Here is a 17,546-nt window from a genome sequence, read left to right on the forward strand (position 1 = left end):
ATTTATTTATTTATTTGAAAGGCAGAATTACAAAGAGGGCAATGCAGAGAGAGAAAGCTTTCATCCATTGGTTCATTCTGCAAATGGCCACAACAGCCAGGCTGGGCCAGGCCAAAAGGAGCCAGGAGCTTCTTCTGGGTCCCATGTGGGTACAGGGACCCAACAACTTGGGCCATCCTCTGCTGCTTTCCTGGGCACAACAGCAGGGAGCTGGGTTGGAAGCAGAGCAGCGCCCATATGGGGAAGCCAGCAGTTTACCCACTATGCCAACAACAGTGGCCCCTAAAATGGCAGTATCTTAAATTAGCATTAAATACATTTATTGGTGCGTATTCTTGATTTCATAAAGTGAAGCACCAGAGATATTTAAATTTTTTCGAAGTGATTCACAAAACCCTTTTATGTGTGGAACATACCACGTCTTTGAGAAAATAAAAGGCACCTTTGTAACCTAAGAATTTCCATTTCTAATCACAACAGAGCACAAAAGGACCTTGAACAATAAAAAACCTTTCCCATCAGCTTCTCACTGCAGTTCTTTAATAGATTTTTTAAAAAAATAAACAATATTCTCTTTTCTTTCTTTTTAAAAATGTGATTTATTTGAAAAGCAGAAAGAGACAGGCACAGAGAAATATCCTATGTACTTGTTCACTCTTCAAATGCCCGCAACAGCTGGGACTGGAAAAGGCCAAAGCCAGGAGCCAGGAACTGAACCTGGTTCTCCCACAGGGGTGGTAGGAACCCAACTACTTGGGCCATCAGCTGTTGCACATTGAAAAGAAGCTGGAGGCCAGGACTGTGATGCAGCAAGCTAAGCCACCACTGGTGACACCAGCATCTCATACCGGAGTCCCGGCTGCTCTGCTTCTGATCCAGTTTCCTGTGAATGGGCCTGGGAAGGCTGCAGAGGATGGCCCAAGTGCTTGGGCACCTGCCACCCATGTGGGAGCCTCAGATGGAGTTCTAGGCTCCTGGCTTCTGGTGCTTGCAGCCATTTGGGGAGTAAACCAAAGGATGGGAGATCTCTTTCTTTGTCTCTCTCTGTGTCACTCTGTCAAATTAACAACAACAACAACAAAAACCCTTATTTTTTAAAAAAGAAAAGAAACTGGAATCTAGAGCAGAGCCAGGACTCAAACCCAGCAACTCCAATACTGGGCAAGGCATCCCGAGCAGCACCTAAATCACCAAGCCAAATGCGTATTCTTCGCTGGAGTTCTAAGACTGGGAAGAGCTCAACAGATGACAAGAGGCAGACAGAACAGGACCAAGAACAAGGACAAAGGAAGTGCACAGAGAAGGTGGTGGTGGGCAGAGGAGTGATCCTCACAGCTGGTCCTCACCGGGAAGAACAGAACGGGCTGGGAGCTTTGCTCTGTGCAGGACCCCAGCCCGAACACTTCAGGAAACACTAATGTCAGCATAAGTGAGGCCTTTGAAAGACTCAGAAAAATCCACAGAGGAATCCAGAATGTTATATAAGTGCTCTTATAAATTATATAGTACATTAAAAAATACACAAGATTTCTCTTCCTTCTAAACCAGCTGCAGTGAGGGCAATAGAAAATTAAGTGGATCTGCGTTGGGCATGAGGCAGGAGCAAACGACAACAAATGAGTGGAAAAAAAATGCTTTTGGACAAATATTATTGCCAGACATGGATAACCCCACATAGAGCACCACCAACTTGCTTCTTTACCCAGGATCATCAGAAATATAACACATTAGGGTAGTTTTAAAATATTTTGCCTAATGACAATATATATCAAACAGTACAAAATATTCCCCTCTATTTCTTTCTCCTTGTTTCAAATAGAAAAATTCAGTCTACATTTCAGTTACATTTGCAGTTACATACATGAGTGTAGTTCTGTCACTTAGAGTTCATTATTAAATACTGCCTTGAAAACCATACTGCCACTTCAGACTCAGCGCTCAGTATTTGACAAGAGGCAAGGGATTCTACTCGGCAAGCCTCAGTTTCCTTACTGTCCCTACATAGGAAACAGAGATGATAACTTAAGAACTGAATGAGAACGTAGGCATAAAATCTCCAGTTTAGTGCCTGGATCATTTTAACATGTAAATAAAAGGAGAAAAAGTTGTGATTGCTGTGTGGTCATTTGAAAAAAAAAAAAAAAAAGATTTATTTGAAAGGTAGAGTTACAGAGAGGAGGAGAGACAGAGAGATCTTCCATCCCCTTTGGTTAACTCCCCAAATGGCCCCTACAGTTGGGGCTGGGCCAGGCTTAAGCTAGGAGCCCAGAGTTCTTCTAGGTCTCCCATGTGGGTGCAGGGGCCCAAGCACCTGGGCCATCTTCCAGTGCTTTCCCAGGCGCATTAGCAGGGAGCTGGGTTGGGAGTGAAGCAGCAGGGTCTTGAGCAAGCACCCATATGGGATGCCAACATCACAGGCAGAGGTTTAACCTGCTACACCACAATGCCGGCCCCACTGTGCGGTCATTTATTCAAGAATTTATTGAATTAGCATTTTATTATATACAAGTCTGATCAGCAACAGAGTGGGGAAATGCTTCTACAAGACAAGCAGAATAGCTGTTGATGCTGACTAAATTTACCTCCTTGCTCCTCTACCCTCTTTATTTCATTCAAGTAGATCTACTCTTATCGTCTATAGTGAGAGAGTGGAAGATGACGCAGAGAAAATTCCTGCTCGCCTCGTTCACATATTGCTGGAGCTAGCACATGTTCATACTCTGACAGAGGATATTTGGAACACTATGTAAAACATTTTGCAAGCTTTACAGTTTTCATACACTTGTGAGTAGCAATTTCCAAATAAAAGAGAGTTTACAAGGCTTAAACTTTGCAGTGCTTTTCATCAGAAATTGAAACATTGAGTCAGAAGTGATACAACTGAACATCTCTCTTCCACTGTTTAATTATAATTTGCTACATGACCTTCACTACAAAACTAGGTAAGATTTGTCATACATAAAATTAGAAGAGGGGATGAGGAAAGAAAGATGACACAAGGTTAGTAGCTAAGTGTTAGCTAGCAGGAGAAGCATTTATCAGTTTCACGACTTACGGTTCTATTTACACTTCTGAAATCACAGAGCTAATTATCCAGTTTTTAGCTGAAGTTAATTAATACCATTAGTGGTTTTCAAGTGAAAGAAAATAAATTTGAATTCTAAAAGTTATGCTCACTTTAGAAATCCAATCTCAGTCAACACAACTAATGCAACTACGAGGCACTCTACTTAGTCTGATAATGTTCCTGATGAGTCTCCTGGAATATTTAAAAAAAAAAAAAAGGCAAGCAAAAAAACCCCACAACACCCAGGTACGTATTCAGCAATACAAGGCTTCGGCCTCATTCAACACAAAGAAGGCTTCCTCCCAGGCAAGAATGGCATTCATGTCCAATGATCCAACTGTCTCCTTGAATCTCCACTTGGATTTCTCATCACTTCAACAGCCAAGTGAAGGCACTTGTTGTCTCTGCAGAATTTACTCCCAATCTGCAGTTTCCTGTCTTACGGAAATGATATCGGTTGCTCAAGTCAGAACCTGTAAGTTGCTAATTACCAGTTGGCAAATGTTGGGCAAGTCTGTTTCTTGTCAGTAAAAAGGGTGTAAAAGCAAAAGAGGTTATTTCCAAGTACTTGAAATTTATCCTTCATGTACTTTCAACCAACTATCTGCTGCCTTTTTGCTCTTCCCCATCTCAGTACCCCAGTGATCACCAATCTTACTACTATAATTTCCTATTTAAGCCTATCCTCCATTCAAAACGATTTTTCCAAGTCTTTCACTAACTGAAATAGCCATTCTCTCAGGGCAATTGATCCAGCAAGAAGTAGACAGGTAAATAAACTTAATATTCTAATCGCAAGAAGATGTAAGTGGTAGGTGCCACATTCCAAAAGAAAGCCATATAAAACTATTAAACTATTTTCCAAAGTCCCGGAGACTAGCAAGGAGAAAAGCTGTAGTGTTTTTTTTGTTGTTGTTGTTTTGTTTTGTTTTGTTTTTTTGACAGGCAGAGTGGACAGTGAGAGAGAGAGACAGAGAGAAAGGTCTTCCTTTGCCGTTGGTTCACTCTCCAATGGCCGCCGCGGCCAGCGCGCTGCGGCCGGCGCACCGCGCTAATCCGATGGCAGGAGCCAGGTGCTTCTCCTGGTCTCCCATGGGGTGCAGGGCCCAAGCACTTGGGCCATCCTCCACTGCACTCCCTGGCCACAGCAGAGGGCTGGCCTGGAAGAGGGGCAACCGGGACAGAATCCGGTGCCCCGACCGGGACTAGAACCCGGGGTGCCGGCGCCGCAAGGCGGAGGATTAGCCTAGTGAGCCACGGTGCCGGCCTAAAGCTGTAGTTTTTATATTTCCAAACCTCCAGTGAAGGAAGGTTCCTTAATCAGCTGGCACTGGGAAGCTGCATCACTTCCTAGTGCATTCAACTTCCCTCCCTTCCAAGTTGTCCCAGAAAGGCCTTCCTCAGCACACTTACTGCAGCCCCCAGTTCTTCTCCCAGGACCGTTTAGTCCTTTCCTTTGATCCCTTGGGGGTATGAGCTATAAGGAAGTCATCTCTGAATCCCGACCCAATTACCTAGGAGTTGGCCATGTGGAAGCTAACCAGCCCTTTTCCTAAGTAACTAATAATACACCCAGGTCTTTGGTTAAGAAATTTAGAAAACTCAAGCACTGTAGAGACAGAGCTGACTGATCCAAACTCTGCTCAAACTACCTTTCTGGGAAAAACTAGGTTTTAGGGGAGAAAAATGGAACAAAAATGCTTCCCCCAATCCTAAGGGGAAGTGGTTGCATGAGCAGGAAGAACAAAGTTTGCATTCAGCTGAGGAGAAGGGACGGACACAAATTAAAAAATATTTCACTAGGCAGGCACTTGGGCCAGCAGTAAAACCACTGGTTAAGACACCTGCATCCCATATCAGAGTGCCTGGACTCCCAGCTCCTGCTCCTGATTCCTGCTTTCTACTAATGTAGACCCTGGGGGGCAGAGGTGATGGCTCAAGCAAACTGGATACTTAGATTGAGCTTTCGGTTCCTAGCTTTGGTTCCCAGGCCCTTGTGATATTTGGAGAGTGGGCCAGTGAATGGGAATGCTGCCCCACCCCCAATACAAATTAAAACTCACCAAATACATTAGTAGAGCAAGGATATGCTTATAAAGGTCATGGAAAAAAAGAACATAATATGGTCTATTCTTGCTGACCTCTACTGTCCCATATGTGGTTGCTATTAAAACAAGGCTTCTCCAAATTATGGACATTGCATGTGGATAGAACTAAAAGAGTCAACAGATGACGAAAGTTCTGAACACACTGAGCCAGCGTGGTCACATAGGTCATTCTGTACCAATTAATTGTCTTGATTCTACAACTTACATAAACCAGACACTTTAGGTGGAAAGGACTTTGAGAGAACTTGGCATACGAAAATTTTTGTCTAGGATGCATTAAAAACTTGAATAGAGCTATGGTTCATTTCCTTTTAAAATGAATCACAAATTAAGTAACTATATTTTCACAAGAGGACCTTTTTTTCTCCTTCTAGAATAAAGAATCTAACTTTTAAAAAAAAAGTTAAAGAAAACCATAGTAGTGGAATTTGAAAATAAGTATTATCTGTGGCATATTTCAAACCCAAGGCTGTTCCTCTGGCCTTGGTAAATTACGCCTCTCTGAGATGCATTGTACAAAGTCCTCCAAATCAATTTGTAGCACACAGGAGAGTCTCTCCTGAGGAATCAAGTCAGCATTACAGCAATCACATTCTGTTAACCAATTGTTTGCTTATTCAAAGCAGTAAGGACGTCATTTTCTCCAAATAGTTGGAGTTTTATAAGCTTTCTGAAATGTGTATTTCTTGGCATTTGTCATAAAGAAGACAGCAGATGTTGCTGTTTTTACATAACAGAGCTAAGAATCCAACTTCCCGACCTTAACCATTTATAGAGTTGCATCAAGTTATGGTGACCTTTCAGTATAAAGTGACACAATTCATTGCTGCTTTCTTTACACTTATCTTATCATGACAAAGGGCTTTAACATTTTCCTTTGTAATTCTGAAAATATTCATTTTCTTTATTAAACACTGAGTATGGTTTGGTCCTTAATATTATTCAAACAAATGGAATGTACACTGGTGATTATTTTTCTTTTTATCATGACTAGTTTCATCAATACTCAATAGAAAAAAATTTCTTCCTGTGACTTATTATGCATTTCTGGGTCTTGCTAGATATCAGTCTATACATAGACTATTTTAAGGGGCATTAAAAAAATGAGACCTGCATTTAGCCAAGGAGGAATCAGAATAAATAAGATTATTTTACCCTTACAAGACAGAGGCTGGGGTATAAGATTCAGATGGGGATGAGAAAGAGAATAAAAGAAGGTAAAGGGGCTAAAAGCCCAGGTAATCATAAGAGAAAGAAAATAGGTAAATCTCAGACTAAAGTGTTATTCTCACACTAGAGAAAGAACCCTAAGATTAGCATTGATCTAAGATTAGCATTGATTAGCAGATGATCAAGTGAGGCTGGTGCTGTGGTGTAGCAGGTAAAACCTTCACCTGCAGTGCTGGCATCCCATAAAAGTGCAGGTTCGAACCCTAGATGCTCCACTTCCATCCAGCTCTTTGCTATGGCCTGGGAAAGCAGTAGAAGATGGCCCAAGTGCTTGGCCTCTGCACCCATGTTGGGTACCTGGAAGAAGCTCCTGGTTCCTGGCTTTGGATCTGCCCAGCTCTAGCCATTGAAGCCATTTGGGGAGTGAACCAGTTCATGGAAGATTCTCTCTCTCCCTCTCTCTCTTTCTGTAACTCTGCCTTTCAAATAAATAAATAAATCTTTAAAGAGAAATATGATCTAGTAATAATATAAAATTGGCAGCAAACCATACTGGAGTGTCCAGCTTTGAGTCTTGCCTCTGCTTCTGCTACAGCTTCCTGTTGCTGTGCTTTCTGGGAAGTAGCAAGTGATGGCTGAAGTACTTGAGTCCCTATAACCCATGTGGGAGACCCAGATTGGGTTGCCAGATCCTGGCTTCAGCCTAGCCCAGGACCAGCTTTTGAGGGCATTTGGGGAGTAAACCAACAAACAGAAGAGTTATCTCTCTTTCTTTGCTTTCCAAATAATTTCAATAATGATGATGATGATGAAAAACATGGTAAATTAAAATTACAATGCAATATCAGTGTAGGTATCTGCTAATAAAAGTCGATAATAATTACATAAATCTTAGGATTAAGCAGAGATTTGTAGTGGAACAGGAAGAAAACTAAATTTATGGCTCAGCCAATGAGAGAATGTATGAGAAAGTGCTATTATACATTAGCTACAACTCTGTAGTCAACTAGAAATCAAAACTGAAGTATGGATGTTTCAACAAGTATTGAGTCAGGAATCTTAAGTGACAATATAATTTCAAAGCAGGATTTCTCAGCCTCAGCACAGCTGTGAGACACTGTCTTCAATGCATGGAATGTTGAGCAGCATCCTTGACCTTTGTCCACTAGGGGGCAGTATAGCTACCTTCCTCTCGCCAAGCAGCGGCAATCAGAAATGCCTCTGAATGTTGCCAGACCTTAGAAAATTGCCCTTGGATAACAGATGGCCAAGATGAACTAGAGCTGAGATGTCCTATATAGCAGCTGCTAAAATGTAGCTAGTCTGAATTGAGATATGCTATAAATGTAAAATACACACTAGACTTAAAGACTCAGGATGAAAACAATGCAAAATATTTCAATAATTCCTTACAATGCTTACTTGCTAAAATGATATTTTGGAAGTGTGATTTAAAATAAAATGCATCATTAAAATTGACTTTTTCTTTTTTAGTTTTGAAAAAAATGTGACTACTAGAAAAGTATAAATCACATTTGTGGCACAAATTATTTCCATTGGCCACTACCTAACTAGTGAAAGGGGGAAAAAAACCTCCAACTTTCATGCTGTATGCTCCAGGCAGACTTTGATGAAAAAGAGGGGGGAGGGGCCAAAAAGTCCTCTGGGGCCAGTGCTATGGCATAGCGGGTAAAAATGCCACCTGCAGTGCCGGCATCCCATATGGGCACTAGTTTGAGACCCAGCTGCTCCACTTCCAATCCAGCTCTCTGCTGTGGCCTGGGAAATCACTAGATGAGCCAAGTCCTTGGGCCCCTGCATCTGTGTGGGACACCCAGAAGAAGCTCCTGGCTCTGACTTCAGATTGGCACAGCTCTGGCTGTTGTAGCCGTTGTGAACCAGCGGATGAAAGACCTTTCTCTCTCTCTCTCTGCAACTCTGCCTTTCAAATAAATCTTTTTTAAAAAAGTCCTCTTTTCAGTTTTTTCTTTACATTCTCTATATTCTCCTTGGATGATCTCTAGTCTCATTGCTTCCGTGAGATTTCTACTCATAGATATCTAATCTCCAAACTGTATCTCCTGCTGAGCTCTACTGAAACCTAGATCCATACATCGAACTCTCAGCAACCCCATTTGAACACCCCAGCAAAACTCCACATTTCAATGACCCTCCTTCCTTAAAAGGTTCCTCTTCAAGGATTCCCCTTTTTAGTAAATGGCACTATTGATACAGATTTCAAGTCTGAAACCTGAAAGTCATCCATGGTTCTCTCTTCATTCCACATGCAAACTCTCACCAAATCAAACTTCATCTACTTCCTAAATATTTCTAGGGAGAGGGCCAGAGGATGGAAGATCTCCCTCTCTCTTCTCTGTTACTCTGCCTTTGAAATAAACAAACAGATCTTTAATAAAATGGTGGGAAACTTACCAAGCCTATTTTGTCCCCTTAAAACTCTTCTGGTGAATCTTTTATATATATATATATATATATATATATATATATATATATATACACACACACACACACACACACACACTCACACTCACACACACACATATAAAGATTTATTCATTCATTTAAAGGAGAGAGTTACAGAGAGGCAGAGGCAGAGAGAGGTCTTCCATCCACTGCTTCACTCCCCAGATGGCTGCAACAATAGGAGCTGAACTGATCCAAAGCCAGGAACCAGTAGCTTCTTCCAGGTCTCCGACATAGGTGCAAGACTTGGGCCATCTTCTACTGCCTTCCCAGGCTACAGCAGAGCTGGATCAGAAGTGGAGCTGCCGGGACTTGAACTGGTGCCCATATGGGATGCCAGCACTGCAGGTGGTGGCTTTACCTGCTATGCCACAGTGCTGGCCCCTCCATAAAAATATTAAATACTTCCAGTATCTTAGCAAAAGTGTCTTTTTTTTGTATTAAGAGTGCTGACACATAACAAGAAAGTAGTAGATTTAGAAAAAAAAACAAAGCAAAAACTGAATCCAGTTGCACCACTCAGTCTTCATGTGACCTTAAGCAAATCTCTGATCGATGCATTTCAGCTGGGGCATGCCTCCCTCAAGGGATGAAATTTGATGGGGGGGGGGGGGCTGATTTTTTTTATATAAATATAAAGCACAGACATATATGCTAGCATATCTACAAAATTAAAATTTCATGAAGGGTGCAACTGGGAGGAAACATGACTGAAAGGACTTCTCAGGGGAGCAGTAATAACCAACAGGAGTAGAACACTTTCCTAAGTCTTGGCTTCCTCCACTGGATGCGGCTCGGCATCACCCTCCTTAAAGGATTATTACTAGGTAACTATATCTAAATGCACACAGAGAGAACAGGAAATAAGGCAGGCAGGGAAATAACCAAATTTTACAGCAGTCAATATATCACGAAAAATATAAAGATCCAAATGCATATACATTAATATCGCCTGATGACCAACAGCAGGAATAAAGCAATTTTCTTCTCATGGTTATTTTACCTCTGAACACCTAAGAAGAAATGTAGTCATTGTGAAAGTCAAATAACAAAGGCAAGAAAAATCCATAAATGAGGCAAAAATACAAACCTAAAACGCCAATTTCAAGACCTGCCAAGCCTGTTTCAATTTTGTCATAAATATCTTCTGATGCAAAGTCAACAGCAATAGTTCGTGTCTCCACTTTGAATTTTTCTTCTAGGGGGAAAAAAACACAAAGGAGAAGAGATGGGAAATTAATACATGGCAATCAGGATTAAAGCATTTGATAACATTATCCTTTCAAACTCCTCCCTGCTACCATGTGATATGGCATTTAGACCAGGAAAATTTTAAGCCATCTTGAGGTCTTGAAGAGATCAGATAGAGCCAACACAATAGTTCAGCCAACACAATCCCAATGTCGTCACAGGGTTGGCTGAATGTTCCTTAATCAGCTTTCTTTTTATAAATCAATCCTGATAACTACTTGTTAGCCCCTTATACACAAACAGTAAAACATGATTCATGTCATAATGCTATATACTCTTTAACTATCACTGGCTTTGTGAGTTTAATTGCAAATTGATGTTCCATAATTTCAGGAAGAAGTCTTTAGGATGTAAAATATCATAAAGAGTGATATATGAAAATAAAAAGCCTGTCTTATTAAAATGGAAATAAAAGTGAATGTGATCTTATTGTAATTTTACTGCTTGGTTAATAGTTAATAGTCACACATTTTAAAATCCACACAAAATGCACAGCCATAAATCTATACAGCGACACAAGAAAGACCTCAGTGTTTTACTTCACACAGGACTATTAAGGTCTAAACAGAACTGACGGAAATAATAACTTCAGAAATGAGACCCTGGAGAAATAAAACTCATCTGTGGTAACGTATAATGCTTCCTTCTGCCTTCACTAGACAGCCCTTGGAGGAGATAGCATGGGCTTTCAGGTCACTCACACATGGGCACCAATTTCATTTCCACACTGATCTGCAAAATGACTTTGAGCAAGTCACACATCCTCTTTCAGCCTCCACATCCTCTTGTGAAAATGAAGGTAACACCGTTCAACTTATGACACGAAGCTCAGATAACAGCTCTTGGCACACAGAAGGCACTCCGTAAGTGCTAACACCCCTTCCCCTCCTCAATCATCCCTACTTTCCCTTGGCCTGGTGAAGTTCAGCAGGCTGGGAATGATGTTCTCTAGAACTTGCTGAGAATTCAAAGAACTAATTTAAAAAATCCTGCTTCCAAAAATAAATCTTTCTTCAGTGGAAGTCAATGTCAGCTCATTGCAGGGTATGTAGGATTAATCCTCATAGGAAGTATCTTTTCTTGATCTGAAAGGATTTATGTCTAAAACTTAAGAGCTGGTTCATGAGAGATTTGATTCTTAGACTCAATGAAACATATTGACTGTAGGTAAAAATCCATGAATAAACAGGAGAGAAGAACTGACCTAGACCTCATCTGATGCTAAAAGTATACTTACTGCTCCAATACAAATGGGCTATACATGTGCTTATGTAATGGAGAGCCAGATATAGAGCTATCATTTCACAATAGCTGGGCCAACATATCTTACCACAAACGGTTCACAGATTTACCACCAGTAAACAGAGAAAACTGACTTTATTAGAGCCGCAGATTCACAAGGGGAAAATGCCCGAAAACAAAAGGCCAAAGGGGCATCTTTTATCAGTGTCAACCTTTATTCAAAGATAAAATAAGATATATTTCCCTATTTGTTTTGAAAAGCAAAGTATTTTTCCACACTAGCACCATGTACTGACATTTAGAAAAATTTCTCTTTGGTGACTTTATTTATTTATTTATTTTAAAGATTTGTTTATTTATTTGAAAGGCAGAGTTACACACAGGGAGAGAGAGGGAGAAAGAGATCTTTTACCTACTGGATCAATTGCCCAATGGTTTCAAAGTCCAAGGCTGGGCCAGGCCAATGCCAGGAGTCTGAAACTCCATCCAGTCTCTCACGTGGGTGTCGGGGCCCAAGCACTTGGACCATCTTCTGCTGTCTTCCCAGGTACATTGGCAGCAGCTGGATTAAAAGCAAAGAGCAGCCAGGACTCCAATCCACACTCATTTGGGATGCCAGCATCACAGGTGGTAGCTTAACCCGCTCACCACAACACCAGCCCCCTAGTAATTTTAAAGCCAATTCACAAGTCCTAAATCAAATTTGCTATTTTATATCTCACAGATGTGGTGAAGACATTTACATGGTCCAATCTTACACAGATATGCTGTAAAAAAATTCAATGACACTTTTGGAAAGAATGATATTAATCAGTGAAGCCCCAAGTACAATTTTCTCTTTCTTTCTGGATAAGTAAAATGGTTCCTAGTGCAAGTTTTCCAAGATAATAAAAATATTTGGGGGCTGGCATTGTAGTGCAGTGGGCTAAAGCCCTGGCCTACAGTGCTGGCATCCCTTATGGGCTCTGGTTTAAGTCCCGGCTGCTCCACTTCCAATTCAGCTCTCTGCTATGGCCTGGGAAAGCAGTGGAGGATGGCCCAAGTCATTGGGCCCCTGCACCCACATGGGAGACCCGGAGGAAGCTCCTGGTTCGTGGGGCTTTGGGTCGGCTCAGCTCCGGCCGTTGCGGCTATTTGGGGAGTGAACCAGCGAATGGAACACCTCTCTGCCTCTCTTGCTCTACCTCTCTCTGTAACTCTGTCTTTCAAATCAATACAAATAAATCTTTAAAAAAATTTCAACTTACACTTGGAATCATGTCCCAATCCAATAATACTGTTTGTTTTTTCTTAAGAACCTTTCTTAACTGCCTCTATTGGGGTCATGTCTTTCGATTTTTTTAATAGTACTTTTTAAAAAAATGATTTATTTATTTTTTTGAAAGGTAGAGTTCCAGAAAGGCAGATGTAGAGAGAGAGAAAGAGAGAGAGAGGGAGGAAGAGAAAGAGAGAGGTCTTCCACCATCTTGTTCACTCCCCAAATAGCTACAACAGCCAGAGCTGCACTGATCAGAAGCCAGGAGCCAGGAACCTCTTCCAGGTCTCCCACTAGAGTACAGGGGCCCATGGACTTAGGCTATCTTCCACTGTTTTCCCAGGCCATGGCAGAGAGCAGGATCAGAAGTGGAGCAGCAGGGACTAGAACCAGCGCCCATATGGGATGCCAGCATTGCAGGTGGCGCCCTCACCCACTGTGCCACAGCACCAGCCCCCTGTCTTTTGCTTTTTTTAAAACACAGGTCGGGGCCGGTGCTGTGGCGAAGCGGGTTAACGCCCTGGCCTGAAGCGCAGGCATCCCATATGGGTACCGGTTCGAGACCCGGCTGCTCCACTTCCGATCTCTCTGCTGTGGCCTGGGAAAGCAGTGGAAGATGGCCCAAGTCCTTGGGCCCCTGTACCCATATGGGAGACCCAGAAGAAGCTCCTGGCTCCTGGCTTTGGATTGGCATAGCTCCGGCCGTTGCGGCCAAATGGGGAGCGAACCATCGGATGGAAGACCTCTCTCTCTCTCTCTCTCTCTCTCTCTCTCTCTCTGCCTCTCTTCTCTCTGTGTAACTCTAACTTTCAAATAAATAAATAAAAAATCTTTAAAAATAAAACACACAGGTCAGATCATGTCATTTCCCTCCTCACAAATCCCCAAACATGTATCTCTCACCCAGAAAAAGAGTCAGAAGTCTTAGGCAACAGCTTAACACTTCTCAGTCTCATGTGCAGTTACTCTCCCATCTGCTTTCCCACTCTGGCCACAGTGGCCCCTAGCAGTTCTTGCATCACAGGATGTCCTCCATATAGGCTCAGGACATGTGCACTTACCGTTCCCCCTAATTGGAACATTCTTTCTCTGCAGCCTTTGTCTTTTTTGAATCCTTAAGTGAATAATACCTTCTCCGTGATGCCATCCCTGATCACTCTGAAAAAAATGTAGCCAGCCCTGCCCTAGCACCCTTCACCCCCTTTTCTGCTTTGTTTTATTCCACTGCATGTACCACCTTCAATACACTTGCATTTTACGTGTATGTGCTTGCTGTCTGTGCTCATCTGCCCCTGTCAGAATTAAGCTTCATGAAGACGAGGACCTGGCTCTGCTTTGTTCATTTGCTCAACAAGGTCACAAATGATCTAGAATTTTTCTGCCTTCCTCTGGTTTTCCCTCAGGTTGGCTCCCTTCCGGATTTCAAGAGAATCATTGCCATCCCAAGCATCACATGCAGACAAATGTTCAGGGCAGAGCTGGTATGGCTCTTTTACGCATCCCTTTCACAAAGTGAGGAAAACTCCTCCAGATGAATCTGACAGACATCTCCTTTCCAAGGATTATAGCAAATGCATGCTCTCCAGCAGGCCCATGGGTGGGCTGTGAGAATTCCATGAACTGCCCTCACCTCTGCTATCAGGTTGTAGGAATCAAAAATAGCAGCATACACATAAGAATAGGACAAGAGCTGCCTTTTGCTGGCCCAGGCAATCAGATGAGAAGTATAATGAGCGTTCTTCAAGGCCAGTATAGGAGTAGCTGGCTTCCTTATGAACTGGGGAAGTGCACTGGGGCAACTGCCTCCTCCACACGGCCTAGCCCACTGCATCTGACCCCACCAAGAGACGACAAATGGACAAGAATCTTCTAATCTTCAGCATCCACATAAATATGTTTTAAGTACTTGCAACAGAAGCGGATACCAGATACACATGATACAACTCTCATTTCCACTCTCACCACCTCCCCAGTCTGAGGATTTTCCCTAAGTCTACAAGCCAGCAACAGCCCGTGGATGAAGATTCAGAACTTTAACAAAGCCTTGGGAAGGGTACTTCTTCTGGGTCCTCTCACCCTTCTGCCACCATAAAGGCCCAAAGAGTAACAGAGCCTCTGCCAAGTCTTTTCCCAGAGTAGGAACTGTAAGAAGTTAAATCGATTCCCTGCAGGCATGTGGGATAAAGGCAAAGAAACAACAGAATTCAGAGGTTGCAATGGAAACAAGATGAGCCACTCAACTGCCCCTTCAAGGACACTTGTGGCATCACCTGTGGGAACACCATCAGCGGTCCCTGTAGGGACTGTCTCGGCTGCAGAGTTGGCTTGTCACACAATTCCCATGGTATCACATCTAGCGACTGACCACTCTGGGGATATAAAGGCATTGGTTAGGTTCTGGTTCCATAATTGCACCCGATTTATGTCTTATATTCCTGTGCTTTAGTAATGCCTTAATTTTCGTTATTCTGGCTTTAAGGTAGGTTTTAGGGGTGGGTTTTATGGTGCAGCAGTTAAGATATCACTTGGGATACCTGTACTTCATATTGGTATGCCTGGATTTGAGTCCCAGCTCCATTTCGAAGTCCAGCTTCCTGCTTAAGTGTACCCTGTGAGGCAGCAGATGATGGCTCAAGTATTTGGGCCCCTGCCACTCACTTGGGAAACCAAATAGAGTTCCAGGCTCCAGGCTCCAGGCTCCAGCTGTTAGAGGCCATTTTGGAGAATGAATGAGTTGATGGAAGATCTCTTTCTTGTCTCTCTCAGTCATTCTGCCTTTCAAATAAATAAAAGTTTTTTTCTAAAAAAAGATAGGTTTTAGTATTTTTAGTAGTACAAGTCTCCTTCATTGTTCTTCTTTTGCAAAACTTTATTGCTTATTCTTGCCTATTTAGTCTCTATTTAGTTTCATTGGGACTGTATTAACCATTTCAATTAAATCTATGAAGAATGACTAAGAGGCATTCCCTCCAGGCTCTTCAGTTACTCAAATGCTTTAAAACATCTCACAGTAAAACCCTGTGGTTGCAAATTCTCAAAGAAAATAAAGAATTACATTTTAGAGTAATAATACTATCATGCAAAGAAATAATAATTTTATATTTATATATATTACATAAATATATTCAATAACTTTATAGATTATTAGGAACACTTCCCTTACTTTCTCAAGGAGGTTGGTCAAGTGTAATCTGCATAAATTTGTGTATTATTTATAATTTTCCAATTAATAAAAACAGAAAAGAATATACCGATGTCCTATGTCCCAACATCCACTCCAAATAAACAACCTGCTTCCCCTCCAAGCCCAGGCACTGTCCACTCTTGAATTCTTGTTACACTCACCCTCCCTCATCTTTTCCATATTTACCATCGAGCAATGTCACCACCTTTGTGGAGGTATTTTTCATGTTTCCCATTTCTGCCAGGGTGAGGCTCTGTCTCTGTGTTACACTCCTGAAACTTTCTACATAACCCTATTAATCACCTGCCATAATATGTTAAGCAAAGAGCCTCCACTTCTTAACAAACAGGGATCCTTCTCTGTCATCTTTGGATTCCCAGCACCTAGCACAATGCCTGGCATAGAGCAGGGGTCACTCTGCTAAAGATCTGTTGAATGAGTAAATACATCTAGGCCAACACAACTGACTTATTAAAATCATCTTCCCCACACTTCTTGAACTCTTCCCTAAAAAACCAAAACTGCACTCTGTCTATATGTATGTTTATATAAAATGTCTCCATATAAGCTAAAATAAGGCAATCTGAAGCCTAAGATAAACTGAGAGACGACTCAGTTTTTCCATCTGTCCTGCATGGGTTTGGACTATCAATCTCACGGAAATTCAAACATTTTCATGTTATAAGAAACCATAGAAACCATCCAGGCTCATGAATAAGTACTCCAGGAGCTTAACTCAGGGCAGAGAAATGAAGGCTGAGGATATTTTAGTCATGGATCACTCTCCCTATTCCCAGTCCTGAGAAAGATAATGAGGGGGAGAGGAGAGGCTCTTTGGGAAATGGCACAATATTCAATGCTTACCAATTTTAGATTCTTAAATCTAAATTCATTATATTCAGCTTATCACTATAAAAATGTCTTGCATTTTTTTGTTAAAAACTCCATTTTAACATAAATCATCTTACATTATTTAGAAATATAAAAGAAGTATAATGAGTCTTTTGTACTTTCTCTAATTTCTTTTAAATTCTATTTATTTATTTGAGTGACACAGTCAGAAAGAACTCCCAAATGCTGAGAATGGTCCCCCACATGGGGCCAAAGCCAGGAGCCAGGAACTCAAGCCAGGTCTGCCACACGGGTGGTAGGAATCCAATTACTTGAGCCATCACTGCTGTCTCCCACGGTCTTAACGCAGTAGTTGGAGCCAGGAATTGAACCCAGGTTCTCAATGTGGGGCACAGATGGCTTAACTGAAAGGCTAAACACCCACTCTCGACATTCCCTGATTTTAACCAGAAGACAAAAACCCAAAAGTCTCCTAACCAACACTCACTAATTGCTTTTCTGGTCTTCTTCCCCCTGAACTGAAACTGTACCATCATCACCTTCTACCTCTCCCCTTGGGGTAACATGTCTTCCTACAAAGAATGCCTGCCTTAGGTAGCACTGGAAAAAAGTGACTATGCCCTAGAATGAATAACTGATCTGATTCCATCTCTAAAGGCCCATTTAATGATAATTATCAGAGATGTTACACTAATAATGGTCTCTTTCTTTTTCTACAGAAAAAATATTCATGATCATTTAAATCTCATGTAAGGAAACTCACTTTTACTCAAGCCAAAACATTATTCACAGTTCATCAGGATTACATCTCAAACCAAACACTTCTTTATTTTAAGCCAAAGTTTTTATTGCAGCCTCTTTAACTGCAACTACCACCTTCAAGAAATAAAACCTCATATATACTATATAAATTTGTTCCATTGATAGGACATG

The 17,546-nt window shown here is 41.7% G+C and overlaps 1 protein-coding gene across 1 annotated transcript in view; it reads right to left on the reverse strand.

Annotated features, from left to right (window-relative positions):
• The window catches only part of HSD17B12 (hydroxysteroid 17-beta dehydrogenase 12), a 197,185-nt gene that overhangs the window by 64,941 nt on the left and 114,698 nt on the right, over positions 1–17,546 (reverse strand). The window contains exon 4 of the mRNA XM_002709065.5: positions 9,920–10,027. Coding sequence (XP_002709111.2) covers positions 9,920–10,027 — 108 coding nt within the window. The remainder of the gene's footprint in view (positions 1–9,919; positions 10,028–17,546) is intronic.

Source organism: Oryctolagus cuniculus, chromosome 1 (genome assembly GCF_964237555.1).
Source record: "Oryctolagus cuniculus chromosome 1, mOryCun1.1, whole genome shotgun sequence".
NCBI lineage: Eukaryota > Metazoa > Chordata > Mammalia > Lagomorpha > Leporidae > Oryctolagus > Oryctolagus cuniculus.